At 45.4% G+C, this 15,797-nt stretch overlaps 1 protein-coding gene across 1 annotated transcript; it reads left to right on the plus strand.

The window, feature by feature from the left end:
- Positions 1–333: 333 nt before the first annotated feature.
- LOC311123592 (zinc finger BED domain-containing protein 4-like) lies at positions 334–5,290 on the plus strand (the record flags this gene model as incomplete). Its single annotated transcript, XM_084197829.1, has 5 exons — positions 334–605; positions 2,364–2,629; positions 2,807–2,946; positions 3,031–3,189; positions 4,610–5,290. Coding segments are annotated over 5 exons (1,518 nt in total), but the record flags the coding sequence as incomplete, so codon positions are not given.
- Positions 5,291–15,797: the final 10,507 nt, after the last annotated feature.

Here is a 15,797-nt window from a genome sequence, read left to right on the forward strand (position 1 = left end):
TGTGTGTTGTAGTTGTGGTGTGTAATAGACATTATTATGTTTGACTAGGTGCTGATCTCTGAGGCGATAGCTAAGATGTTGGTCCGTTGTGTGTGTGTGTGTTGTAGTTGTGGTGTGTAATAGACATTATTATGTTTGACTAGGTGCTGATCTCTGAGGCGATAGCTAAGATGTTGGTCCGTTGTGTGTGTGTGTGTTGTAGTTGTGGTGTGTAATAGACATTATTATGTTTGACTAGGTGCTGATCTCTGAGGCGATAGCTAAGATGTTGGTCCGTTGTGTGTGTGTGTGTTGTAGTTGTGGTGTGTAATAGACATTATTATGTTTGACTAGGTGCTGATCTCTGAGGCGATAGCTAAGATGTTGGTCCAGGACCTCCAGCCTGCCTCCCTGGTGGATCTCAGAGGGTTCAGAGAACTACTGCAGCTGTTGGAGCCTCGCTACACCCCCGAGCCCCCACGATACCTCCACACCCAGCTCCTCCCAGCCTACGCCTACCAGGTCCAGCTAGCCACCAGACAGGCCCTGGCCTCATCCCCCGCTCTCAGCCTCTCTGTCTCCCTCTGGGGGGGTTTCCCTGGGACCACAGCAGGGGCTAACGCTGGGTACGTACTCTAAGCCTAACCCTATACCCTGACCCTGGCCTCATCCCCCGCTCTCAGCCTCTCTGTCTCCCTCTGGGGGGGTTTCCCTGGGACCACAGCAGGGGCTAACGCTGGGTACGTACTCTAAGCCTAACCCTATACCCTGACCCTGGCCTCAGCCCCTGCTCTCAGCCTCTCTGTCTCCCTCTGGGGGGGTTTCCCTGGGACCACAGCAGGGGCTAACGCTGGGTACGTACTCTAAGCCTAACCCTATACCCTGACCCTGGCCTCAGCCCCTGCTCTCAGCCTCTCTGTCTCCCTCTGGAGGGGTTTCCCTGGGACCACAGCAGGGGCTAACGCTGGGTACGTACTCTAAGCCTAACCCTATACCCTGACCCTGGCCTCAGCCCCTGCTCTCAGCCTCTCTGTCTCCCTCTGGGGGGGTTTCCCTGGGACCACAGCAGGGGCTAACGCTGGGTACGTACTCTAAGCCTAACCCTATACCCTGACCCTGGCCTCAGCCCCTGCTCTCAGCCTCTCTGTCTCCCTCTGGAGGGGTTTCCCTGGGACCACAGCAGGGGCTAACGCTGGGTACGTACTCTAAGCCTAACCCTATACCCTGACCCTGGCCTCAGCCCCTGCTCTCAGCCTCTCTGTCTCCCTCTGGGGGGGTTTCCCTGGGACCACAGCAGGGGCTAACGCTGGGTACGTACTCTAAGCCTAACCCTATACCCTGACCCTGGCCTCAGCCCCTGCTCTCAGCCTCTCTGTCTCCCTCTGGAGGGGTTTCCCTGGGACCACAGCAGGGGCTAACGCTGGGTACGTACTCTAAGCCTAACCCTATACCCTGACCCTGGCCTCAGCCCCTGCTCTCAGCCTCTCTGTCTCCCTCTGGAGGGGTTTCCCTGGGACCACAGCAGGGGCTAACACTGGGTACGTACTCTAAGCCTAACCCTATACCCTGACCCTGGCCTCAGCCCCTGCTCTCAGCCTCTCTGTCTCCCTCTGGAGGGGTTTCCCTGGGACCACAGCAGGGTATGTATAGTAGAGCTCTGATACCCGACCAGAGCCCAACGGGCTCCGCCATTACACATCGGTTAGGGCCTGTTTTCTCATCAGTAACTAGGGTACAGGCAGCGCTCTGGTATCACTACATTGATCACTAACATTTTGAAGCTGAGCCATTTGCTCGTGCTCTGCTGCACAGTACAGTCATATCTGACTGAGGTCATAACATGGTGCCAGAAGTGCCTTCGACCTCGTCAAATATAAGACAGGAGAGATTATTTAACAGATAATAATAATGTTCCTTGAGTTGTCAGAGTTTGGAGTGATGAAAAGTAGCTAACAGCTCTCGTCATTGAGCAGAGCAGCCCAAGTGGAGCTGTTGCTATGGATACACAGACTCAGAGCCACCATGAGCAGAGTGCATGCAGAGCGAGCTGCCTGCGCACAGGGAGCAAGTGGATTTACTAACAGGAAGTTATTTCTGATTTCGTTCTTCGGGCAGGGCCTTACCTTAAATTTGGCTGAAGCAATCGGGCCTGGGTAAGGAAGGGCCTGAATGTCGTGGGCATGGGTAGGGCTCGGGTTTTAAATTCATGCCCGTGCAGAGCTCTATTGTACAGGGCTAAAATCACCATCTCTGTGTTTTACTATGTTGTGTTCTATGTAGTGCACTAGTTTTGACCGAGCCAATGGGAATAGGGTGCCATCTTCTCTCTAATGATCTAGGGTTGTTCATTATGACATCACTGTGTACTCCTACCCGTCCTGCAGGTACCTGGGCGTGACCTGCCACTTCCTGTCATCTGATTGGCAGATGCGTTCCGCCCTGCTGGCCTGCCTGCCTCTGGTTGGTGGGCTCTCTGCCAATCGTGTGCTAGCAGAGTTTGAGGAGGTGTGTGTGGCGCACGGCGTTTCGGGCCGAGCGTTCCGCGTTGTGGCCGACCCATTTCCCGCTGAAACTCAACCCTCATGCCGCCTACCAGGGTTCCGTATCCACGGAAACCCGGGAGATGATGCCGAAGAGGAAGAGGAGGAGAGTGGGGATGAAGGAGGAGAGAGGAACGGAGAGAGAGAAGGAGAGGTAGAACAGGAGGACTGGTGGGAGGGAGGTCTGGGGTCCGGCAGGATAGACTGTTTCTGTCGTTCTCTGGGTCAGTGTGTGAGAGATGGACTGCTCTCCTCCTCTCCTCTCCTCTCCTCCACCCTGGCTAAAGCCTCCTCCTTCTATAACTACATCACCTCCGCCGTGCCACATGACAAACTGGTGGGGGTGTTGGGACGGGGGGTGGAGGAGGGGCTGGGGGGGGCGGGGAGCAGCGGAGCTGGAGAGCGAGACTGGGCCGTACAACTCAAGGTAAGAAGTAGTCTAGTTACAACATAGAACAGCCTGCTGGTTTTGTAACCTTTTGATTCCATTCCTATCCTCCTCCTCCTCCAGGTGCTGCGTGATCTTCTGGACTCAGCAGACTTCTTGGAGGATGTGTCTGACCGGGTTGACCTGGCGCTGAGTGGCCAGGAGGTGGCGCTGCTCAGAGAACTGACAGACACACTGGAACCCTTTAATGAGGCCTGGGACATGGTGCACACAGACAGACAGGTAAGACACAGAGAGAGACAAACAGACAGACAGACAGACAGGTGACACAGACAGACAGGTAAGACACAGAGAGACAGACAGACAGACAGACAGACAGACAGACAGACAGACAGACAGACAGACAGACAGACAGACACAGACAGGTGAGACACAGACAGACAGACAGACAGACAGACACAGACAGGTGAGACACAGACAGACAGACAGACAGACAGACAGGTGAGACACAGACAGACAGGTAAGACACAGAGAGAGACAGACAGACAGACAGACAGACAGACAGACAGACAGACAGACAGACAGACAGACAGACAGACAGACAGACAGGTGAGACACAGACAGACAGGTAAGACACAGAGAGAGACAGACAGACAGACAGACAGACAGACAGACAGGTGAGACACAGACAGACAGGTAAGACACAGAGAGAGACAGACAGACAGACAGACAGACAGACAGACAGGTGAGACACAGACAGACAGACAGACAGACAGACAGACAGACAGACAGACAGACAGACAGACAGACAGACAGACAGACAGACAGACAGACAGACAGACAGGTGAGACACAGACATACAGGTAAGACACAGAGAGAGACAGACAGACAGACAGACAGACAGACAGACACAGACAGGTGAGACACAGACAGACAGACAGACAGACAGACAGACAGACAGACAGACAGACAGACAGACAGACAGACAGACAGACAGACAGACAGGTGAGACACAGACATACAGGTAAGACACAGAGAGAGACAGACAGACAGACAGACAGACACAGACAGGTGAGACACAGACAGACAGACAGACAGACAGACAGACAGACACAGAGAGAGACAGACAGACAGACAGACAGACAGACAGACACAGACAGGTGAGACACAGACAGATAGACAGACAGACAGGTGAGACACAGAGAGACAGACAGACAGGTGAGACACAGACAGACAGGTAAGACACAGAGAGAGACAGACAGACAGACAGACAGACAGACAGACAGACACAGACAGGTGAGACACAGACAGACAGACAGACAGACAGACAGACAGACAGGTGAGACACAGACAGATAGACAGACAGACAGGTGAGACACAGACAGACAGACACAGACAGGTGAGACACAGAGAGACAGACAGACAGACAGACAGTTGAGACACAGACAGACACATGAGACACAGACAGACAGACAGACAGACGAGACAGACAGACAGACAGACAGGTGAGACACAGAGAGACAGACAGACAGACAGACAGACAGACAGACAGACAGTTGAGACACAGACAGACACATGAGACACAGACAGACAGACAGACGAGACACACAGACAGACAGACAGGTGAGACACAGACAGACAGACAGGTGAGACACAGACAGTTAACAGACAGGTTAATGGTTGTGTTCTTGTCTCCTGACAGGGTGACAGACACGTCTCCATCAGTCTGGCTTTGCCCTGTGTCCTGGGGCTCCGTAAGCACCTGTCAGAGTGCGTCTCCCCCCAGCTACCCTGCCTGCTGTTGGGCTTGTCTCAGGCAGTAGAGCGCCGCCTGGCTCCCATCCTGGAGGACCCTCTGTACGTCACCGCCACCACCCTGGACCCACAGTTCAAACTCACATGGAGCTCAGACCCTGACTGGCACAGACAGGTCCTCCTGGACGAGGTCACCAAACACACACAAACACAGGGCCCCAGCATGGAGCTTGCCCCCCAGGCCCAGTCCGCTGACGCAGCTTTGTCCCCAGCCCCGTCCCCTCTCCCCTCCTCCACCTCGCTCAGCAGGCCCTGCAAGCTGTTCTCCTTCATCAAGCAGAGGCCCACGGCGCAGGCGAAGAGCGTGGAGCAGGAGCTGTCGGGGTACCTACGTGAGGAGCCCACTGAGGAGGAGCCTCTCCACTACTGGAAGCGAAAGGCTATAGACTTCCCTCAGCTCAGCCAGGTGGCCAAGCGGGCGTTCACTGTGCCAGCCGGGACCTCCACCGTGGAGACCATCTTTACCTCAGCTAGGCACTGGCTCCGACCCGACAGAGGCAGGGCTCTCCCCAAAAACCTTGAGACACTCATCTATCTCAAAACCAACTATAGGTTACTGTGGACTTAGTGGTTCAACCATACGCCATAGACACTAACACAACCACAGAGACACTAACACAGCTACAGAGACACTAACACAACTACAGGCTGGTAATGTTGTCCATGTAACCCGATGGAGACTCAAAAACTTGAAAGCCAATTACAGACTGCTATGGACCTAAACACTATAGTCCATGTAGCCTACAGGTTTCAGAACTAAACACTATAGTCCATGTAGCCTACAGGTTTCAGAACTAAACACTATAGTCCATGTAGCCTACAGGTTTCAGACCTAAACACTATAGTCCATGTAGCCTACAGTTTTCAGAACTAAACACTATAGTCCATGTAGCCTACAGGTTTCAGACCTAAACACTATAGTCCATGTAGCCTACAGGTTTCAGAACTAAACACTATAGTCCATGTAGCCTACAGGTTTCAGAACTAAACACTATAGTCCATGTATCGTACAGGTTTCAGACCTAAACACTATAGTCCATGTAGCCTACAGGTTTCAGACTGCTATGGACTTAAACACTATAGTCCATGTAGCCTACAGGTTTCAGAACTAAACACTATAGTCCATGTACCCTACAGGTTTCAGACCTAAACACTATAGTCCATGTAGCATACAGGTTTCAGAATGCTATGGACCTAAACACTATAGTCCATGTAGCCTACAGGTTTCAGAATGCTATGGACCTAAACGCTATAGTCCATGTAGCCTACAGGTTTCAGAATGCTATGGACCTAAACGCTATAGTCCATGTAGCCTTCAGGTTTCAGACCTAAACACTATAGTCCATGTAGCCTACAGGTTTCAGACCTAAACACTATAGTCCATGTAGCCTACAGGTTTCAGAATGCTATGGACCTAAACGCTATAGTCCATGTAGCCTACAGGTTTCAGAATGCTATGGACCTAAACGCTATAGTCCATGTAGCCTACAGGTTTCAGACCTAAACACTATAGTCCATGTAGCCTACAGGTTTCAGACCTAAACACTATAGTCCATGTAGCCTACAGGTTTCAGACCTAAACACTATAGTCCATGTAGCCTACAGGTTTCAGACCTAAACATTATAGTCCATGTAGCCTACAGGTTTCAGACCTAAACACTATAGTCCATGTAGCCTACAGGTTTCAGACCTAAACACTATAGTCCATGTAGCCTACAGGTTTCAGACCTAAACACTATAGTCCATTTAGCCTACAGGTTTCAGACCTAAACACTATAGTCCATGTAGCCTACAGGTTTCAGAACTAAACACTATAGTCCATGTATCGTACAGGTTTCAGACCTAAACACTATAGTCCATGTATTCTACTGGTATCAGACTGCTATGGACCTAAACACTATAGTCCATGTAGCCTACAGGTTTCAGAACTAAACACTATAGTCCATGTAGCCTACAGGTTTCAGACCTAAACACTATAGTCCATGTAGCCTACAGGTTTCAGAACTAAACACTATAGTCCATGTAGCCTACAGGTTTCAGAACTAAACACTATAGTCCATGTAGCCTACAGGTTTCAGAACTAAACACTATAGTCCATGTACCCTACAGGTTTCAGACCTAAACACTATAGTCCATGTAGCCTACAGGTTTCAGACTGCTATGGACTTAAACACTATAGTCCATGTACCCTACAGGTTTCAAACCTAAACACTATAGTCCATGTAGCCTACAGGTTTCAGACCTAAACATTATAGTCCATGTAGCCTACAGGTTTCAGAATGCTATGGACCTAAACACTATAGTCCATGTAGCCTACAGGTTTCAGAATGCTATGGACCTAAACACTATAGTCCATGTAGCCTACAGGTTTCAGAATGCTATGGACCTAAACGCTATAGTCCATGTAGCCTACAGGTTTCAGAATGCTATGGACCTAAACGCTATAGTCCATGTAGCCTTCAGGTTTCAGACCTAAACACTATAGTCCATGTAGCCTACAGGTTTCAGACCTAAACACTATAGTCCATGTAGCCTACAGGTTTCAGAATGCTATGGACCTAAACGCTATAGTCCATGTAGCCTACAGGTTTCAGAATGCTATGGACCTAAACGCTATAGTCCATGTAGCCTACAGGTATCAGACCTAAACACTATAGTCCATGTAGCCTACAGGTTTCAGACCTAAACACTATAGTCCATGTAGCCTACAGGTTTCAGACCTAAACACTATAGTCCATGTAGCCTACAGGTTTCAGAACTAAACACTATAGTCCATGTAGTCTACAGGTTTCAGACCTAAACACTATAGTCCATGTATCCTACAGGTTTCAGACTGCTATGGACCTAAACACTATAGTCCATGTATCCTACAGGTTTCAGAATGCTATGGACCTAAACACTATAGTCCATGTATCCTACATGTTTCAGACTGATATGGACCTAAACACTATAGTCCATGTAGCCTACAGGTTTCAGAACTAAACACTATAGTCCATGTAGCCTACAGGTTTCAGAACTAAACACTATAGTCCATGTAGCCTACAGGTTTCAGACCTAAACACTATAGTCCATGTACCCTACAGGTTTCAGACCTAAACACTATAGTCCATGTAGCCTAAATGTTTCAGACCTAAACACTATAGTCCATGTAGCCTACAGGTGTCATACTGCTATGGACCTAAACAATATAGTCCATGTAGTCTACAGGTTTCAGACCTAAACACTATAGTCCATGTACCCTACAGGTTTCAGAACTAAACACTATAGTCCATGTAGCCTACAGGTTTCAGATTGCTATGGACCTAAACACTATAGTCCATGTAGCCTACAGGTTTTAGACCTAAACACTATAGTCCATGTATCCTACAGGTTTCAGACTGCTATGGACCTAAACACTATAGTCCATGTATCCTACAGGTTTCAGACTGCTATGGACCTAAACACTATAGTCCAAGTATCCTACAGGTTTCAGAATGCTATGGACCTAAACACTATAGTCCATGTAGTCTTCAGGTTTCAGACCTAAACACTATAGTCCATGTAGCGCACAGGTTTCAGACCTAAACACTATAGTCCATGTAGCCTACAGGTTTCAGACCTAAACACTATAGTCCATGTAGCCTACAGGTTTCAGACTGCTATGGACCTAAACACTATAGTCCATGTAGCATCCAGGTTTCAGACCTAAACACTATAGTCCATGTAGCCTACAGGTTTCAGACCTAAACACTATAGTCCATGTAGCCTACAGGTTTCAGACCTAAACACTATAGTCCATGTAGCCTACAGGTTTCAGACCTAAACATTATAGTCCATGTAGCCTACAAGTTTCAGACCTAAACACTATAGTCCATGTAGCCTACAGGTTTCAGACTGCTATGGACCTAAACACTATAGTCCATGTAGCCTACAGGTTTCAGACCTAAACACTATAGTCCATGTAGCATCCAGGTTTCAGACCTAAACACTGTAGTCCATGTAGCCTACAGGTTTCAGACTGCTATGGACCTAAACACTATAGTCCATGTAGCCTACAGGTTTCAGACCTAAACACTATAGTCCATGTAGCCTACAGGTTTCAGACCTAAACACTATAGTCCATGTAGCCTACAAGTTTCAGACCTAAACACTATAGTCCATGTAGCCTACAGGTTTCAGACCTAAACACTATAGTCCATGTACCCTACAGGTTCCAGAACTAAACACTATAGTCCATGTAGCCTACAGGTTCCAGAACTAAACACTATAGTCAATGTAGCCTACAGGTTTCAGAGCTAAACACTATAGTCCATGTACCCTACAGGTTTCAGACTGCTATGGACCTAAACACTATAGTCCATGTAGCCTACAGGTTTCAGACCTAAGCACTATAGTCCATGTATCCTACAGGTTTCAGACCTAAACCTTATAGTCCATGTAGCCTACAGGTTTCAGACCTAAACACTATAGTCCATGTTGCCTACAGGATTCAGAATGCTATGGACCTAAACACTATAGTCCATGTAGCATCCAGGTTTCAGACCTAAATACTATAGTCCATGTAGCCTACAGGTTTCAGACCTAAACACTATAGTCCATTAAGCCTACAGGTTTCAGACCTAAACACTATAGTCCATGTAGCCTACAGGTTTCAGACCTAAACACTATAGTCCATGTAGCCTACAGGTTTCAGACCTAAACACTATAGTCCATGTACCCAACAGGTTTCAGACCTAAACACTATAGTCCATGTAGCCTACAGGTTTCAGACCTAAACACTATAGTCCATGTAGCCTACAGGTTTCAGACCTAAACACTATAGTCCATGTAGCCTACAAGTTTCAGACCTAAACACTATAGTCCATGTAGCCTACAGGTTTCAGACTGCTATGGACCTAAACACTATAGTCCATGTAGCCTACAGGTTTCAGACCTAAACACTATAGTCCATGTAGCATCCAGGTTTCAGACCTAAACACTGTAGTCCATGTAGCCTACAGGTTTCAGACTGCTATGGACCTAAACACTATAGTCCATGTAGCCTACAGGTTTCAGACCTAAACACTATAGTCCATGTAGCCTACAGGTTTCAGACCTAAACACTATAGTCCATGTAGCCTACAGCTTTCAGACTGCTATGGACCTAAACACTATAGTCCATGTAGCCTACAGGTTTCAGACCTAAGCACTATAGTCCATGTATCCTACAGGTTTCAGACCTAAACACTATAGTCCATGTAGCCTACAGGTTTCAGAATGCTATGGACCTAAACACTATAGTCCATGTAGCCTACAGGTTTCAGACCTAAACACTATAGTCCATGTAGCCTACAGGTTTCAGACTGCTATGGACCTAAACACTATAGTCCATGTAGCCTACAGGTTTCAGACCTATACACTATAGTCCATGTAGCCTACAGGTTTCAGAATGCTATGGACCTAAACGCTATAGTCCATGTAGCCTACAGGTTTCAGAATGCTATGGACCTAAACACTATAGTCCATGTAGACTACAGGTTTCAGACCTAAACACTATAGTCCATGTAGCCTACAGGTTTCATACCTAAACACTATAGTCCATGTAGCCTAGAGGTTTCAGACCTAAACACTCTAGTCCATGTAGCCTACAGGTTTCAGACTGCTATGGACCTAAACACTATAGTCCATGTAGCCTACATGTTTCATACCCAAACACTATAGTCCATGTAGCCTACAGGTTTCAGACCTAAACACTATAGTCCATGTAGCCTACAGGTTTCAGACCTAAACATTATAGTCCATGTAGCCTACAGGTTTCAGACCTAAACACTATAGTCCATGTAGCCTACAGGTTTCAGACCTAAACACTATAGTCCATGTACCCTACAGGTTTCAGACCTAAACACTATAGTCCATGTAGCCTACAGGTTTCAGACCTAAACACTATAGTCCATGTAGCCTACAGGTTTCAGACTGCTATGGACCTAAACACTATAGTCCATGTATCCTACAGGTTTCAGAATGCTATGGACCTAAACACTATAGTCCATTTAGCAACCAGGTTTCAGACCTAAACACTATAGTCCATGTAGCCTACATGTTTCAGACCTACACATTATAGTCCATGTAGCCTACAGGTTTCAGAACTAAACACTATAGTCCATGTAGCCTACAGGTTTCAGACCTAAACACTATAGTCCATGTATCCTACAGGTTTCAGACTGCTATGGACCTAAACACTATAGTCCATGTAGCCTACAGGTTTCAGACTGCTATGGACCTAAACACTATAGTCCATGTAGCCTACAGGTTTCAGAACTAAACACTATAGTCCATGTAGCCTACAGGTTTCAGACCTAAACACTATAGTCCATGTAACCTACAGGTTTCAGACCTACACATTATAGTCCATGTAGCCTACAGGTTTCAGAACTAAACACTATAGTCCATGTAGCCTACAGGTTTCAGACCTAAACACTATAGTCCATGTAGCCTACAGGTTTCAGAACTAAACACTATAGTCCATGTATCCTACAGGTTTCAGACCTAAACACTATAGTCCATGTAGTCTACAGGTTTCAGACCTAAACACTATAGTCCATGTATCCTACAGGTTTCAGAATGCTATGGACCTAAACACTATAGTCCATGTATCCTACAGGTTTCAGAATGCTATGGACCTAAACACTATAGTCCATTTAGCAACCAGGTTTCAGACCTAAACACTATAGTCCATGTAGACTACATGTTTCAGACCTACACATTATAGTCCATGTAGCCTACAGGTTTCAGAACTAAACACTATAGTCCATGTATCCTACATGTTTTAGACTGATATGGACCTAAACACTATAGTCCATGTAGCCTACAGGTTTCAGACCTAAACACTATAGTCCATGTAGCCTACAGGTTTCAGACCTAAACACTATAGTCCATGTAGCCTACAGGTTTCAGACCTAAACACTATAGTCCATGTAGCCTACAGGTTTCAGACCTAAACATTATAGTCCATGTACCCTACAGGTTTCAGACCTAAACACTATAGTCCATGTAGCCTACAGGTTTCATAACTAAACACTATAGTCCATGTACCCTACAGGTTTCAGACCTAAACACTATAGTCCATGTAGCCTACAGGTTTCAGACTGCTATGGACCTAAACACTATAGTCCATGTAGCCTACAGGTTTCAGAATGCTATGGACCTAAACACTATTGTCCATGTAGTCTTCAGGTTTCAGACCTAAACACTATAGTCCATGTAGCCTACAGGTTTCAGAATACTATGGACCTAAACACTATAGTCCATGTAGCATCCAGGTTTCAGACCTAAACATTATAGTCCATGTAGCCTACAGGTTTCAGACCTAAACACTATAGTCCATGTAGCCTACAGGTTTCAGACCTAAACACTATAGTCCATGTAGCCTACAGGTTTCAGAACTAAACACTATAGTCCATGTAGCCTACAGGTTTCAGACCTAAACACTATAGTCCATGTAACCTACAGGTTTCAGACCTACACATTATAGTCCATGTAGCCTACAGGTTTCAGAACTAAACACTATAGTCCATGTAGCCTACAGGTTTCAGACCTAAACACTATAGTCCATGTAGCCTACAGGTTTCAGAACTAAACACTATAGTCCATGTATCCTACAGGTTTCAGACCTAAACACTATAGTCCATGTAGTCTACAGGTTTCAGACCTAAACACTATAGTCCATGTATCCTACAGGTTTCAGAATGCTATGGACCTAAACACTATAGTCCATGTATCCTACAGGTTTCAGAATGCTATGGACCTAAACACTATAGTCCATTTAGCAACCAGGTTTCAGACCTAAACACTATAGTCCATGTAGACTACATGTTTCAGACCTACACATTATAGTCCATGTAGCCTACAGGTTTCAGAACTAAACACTATAGTCCATGTATCCTACATGTTTTAGACTGATATGGACCTAAACACTATAGTCCATGTAGCCTACAGGTTTCAGACCTAAACACTATAGTCCATGTAGCCTACAGGTTTCAGACCTAAACACTATAGTCCATGTAGCCTACAGGTTTCAGACCTAAACACTATAGTCCATGTAGCCTACAGGTTTCAGACCTAAACACTATAGTCCATGTAGCCTACAGGTTTCAGAACTAAACACTATAGTCCATGTAGCCTACAGGTTTCAGAACTAAACACTATAGTCCATGTAGCCTACAGGTTTCAGAACTAAACACTATAGTCCATGTAGCCTACAGGTTTCAGAACTAAACACTATAGTCCATGTAGCCTACAGGTTTCAGACCTAAACACTATAGTCCATGTACCCTACAGGTTTCAGACTGCTATGGACCTAAGCACTATAGTCCATGTAGCCTACAGGTTTCAGACCTAAACACTATAGTCCATGTAGCCTACAGGTTTCAGACCTAAACACTATAGTCCATGTACCCTACAGGTTTCAGACCTAAACACTATAGTCCATGTAGCCTACAGGTTTCAGACCTAAACACTATAGTCCATGTACCCTACAGGTTTCAGACCTAAACACTATAGTCCATGTACCCCACAGGTTTCAGACCTAAACACTATAGTCCATGTACCCTACAGGTTTCAGACTGCTATGGACCTAAGCACTATAGTCCATGTAGCCTACAGGTTTCAGACCTAAACACTATAGTCCATGTAGCCTACAGGTTTCAGACCTAAACACTATAGTCCATGTTGCCTACAGGTTTCAGACCTAAACATTATAGTCCATGTACCCTACAGGTTTCAGACCTAAACACTATAGTCCATGTAGCCTACAGGTTTCATAACTAAACACTATAGTCCATGTACCCTACAGGTTTCAGACCTAAACACTATAGTCCATGTAGCCTACAGGTTTCAGACTGCTATGGACCTAAACACTATAGTCCATGTAGCCTACAGGTTTCAGAATGCTATGGACCTAAACACTATTGTCCATGTAGTCTTCAGGTTTCAGACCTAAACACTATAGTCCATGTAGCCTACAGGTTTCAGAATACTATGGACCTAAACACTATAGTCCATGTAGCATCCAGGTTTCAGACCTAAACATTATAGTCCATGTAGCCTACAGGTTTCAGACCTAAACACTATAGTCCATGTAGCCTACAGGTTTCAGAACTAAACATTATAGTCCATGTAGCCTACAGGTTTCAGACCTAAACACTATAGTCCATGTAGCCTACAGGTTTCAGACCTAAACACTATATTCCATGTAGCCTACAGGTTTCAGACTGCTATGGACCTAAACACTATAGTCCATGTAGCCTACAGGTTTCAGACCTAAACACTATAGTCCATGTAGCCTACAGGTTTCAGACCTAAACACTATAGTCCATGTAGCCTACAGGTTTCAGACTGCTATGGACCTAAACACTATAGTCCATGTAGCCTACAGGTTTCAGACCTAAACACTATAGTCCATGTAGCCTACAGGTTTCAGACCTAAACACTATAGTCCATGTAGCCTACAGGTTTCAGAACTAAACACTATAGTCCATGTAGCCTACAGGTTTCAGACCTAAACACTATAGTCCATGTTGCCTACAGGTTTCAGACCTAAACACTATAGTCCATGTAGCCTACAGGTTTCAGACCTAAACACTATAGTCCATGTAGCCTACAGGTTTCAGAACTAAACACTATAGTCCATGTAGCCTACAGGTTTCAGACCTAAACACTATAGTCCATGTAGTCTACAGGTTTCATAATGCTATGGACCTAAACACTCTGTACCCAGCTAACAACAAACATTCCCACAACTTTAGAAAACGAGTCTCATTAGGTCATTAACCAACGTTTTCATACGAAGGAATGTTTTCAAGAGACAATTCTCTTAATGTCAAATAGAACGTGGTTACCATGTTCTCATTACTAAATGTGTCCGCAATTGTTTTATTTATTACACATCATTATTGACCTGCTTGGTGAACCGCTGATCCACTCATAGCTCTTTGTCTGTTGTCAAGGATACTCACACACAGTGCTTTTCACATAGCGTTTTCAACTTACATATTTGAGACATTTTGACAAACATAGTGCATGTTAATTCATACAGTAATTATTATTCAACATGTCCTCACCTGGGATTTGAACTCACAACTTCTTGGTTCATGGTTCTGATCTTCCTGCTACGCCTCCATATTGGGTCTCAGTTAATCTGACTTTTCTCTCATAATTGATTTTATTTTACTTATTTCAGCAATTTAATGGCTTTCTGTATAATTTTCTAACTTTGGTGGGTCATAATAACCTGAATCACTAGTATGATCATTAAAATATATTTTCTTGAGTGTCATTTTAACAGAGCTGAGATTACACCTATCAAGTTGTTTCAGATCTACACAAGTGCCTAGGGAGGAGTGGGTAGGATTTGTTCTGGACAGGACAGGGCATAACTATACGGGCCCTAGAGTCCTAGAGCTGTCCTTTATTGGGACAGTGTTTAGGGTGTTTGGTTCTGGTGGCCTGGGTTTGAGACCTGCTAGAGGACCTGCTATTGGCTCATTCTCAGCAATATATATTAATGTCATTAGTTACAACACACCTATCTGATCTAATTAAAATGAGTTTCTCATTGAACAAAGGGAGTCTGTATGATTACCCCTTGAGCACCAATGATGACTGCTTTTCCACTACCTCTTAAATTATCAGTATTTATACATTCTATATAGCTGAGCATCTCTCCATGGTCTTCTGAAAATCTACACCATATACCATGTATATCATTAATTTAAAAGTTATAAAATGGATGCAGCAACTGCAGATTGCCTCTTTAACATATTGTTATTTCTGTGATTGGTCCCAAGTGATTCTGTTGCAATGTCTGTTTTTCCACATTAAAACTTGGAGATGGAACTCTGTGTTGTGTGTTGTTTTGGTATAACTGGCATCATCATTGCTTAAATGGTAAATTTGAGAAAGTAAAGACATGCTACTGTAAATATAGAATATGAAAATGACAACGTATATTGCTAATAATGTGACAGTAGGGTGACTCCTCTAGCAGGTCTCAAACCCAGGCCACCAGAACCAAACGCCCTAAACACTGTCCCAATAAAGGACAGCTCTAGGACTCTAGG

Source organism: Coregonus lavaretus (genome assembly GCF_964263955.1).
Source record: "Coregonus lavaretus genome assembly, contig: HAP1_SCAFFOLD_468, whole genome shotgun sequence".
Lineage (NCBI taxonomy): Eukaryota > Metazoa > Chordata > Actinopteri > Salmoniformes > Salmonidae > Coregonus > Coregonus lavaretus.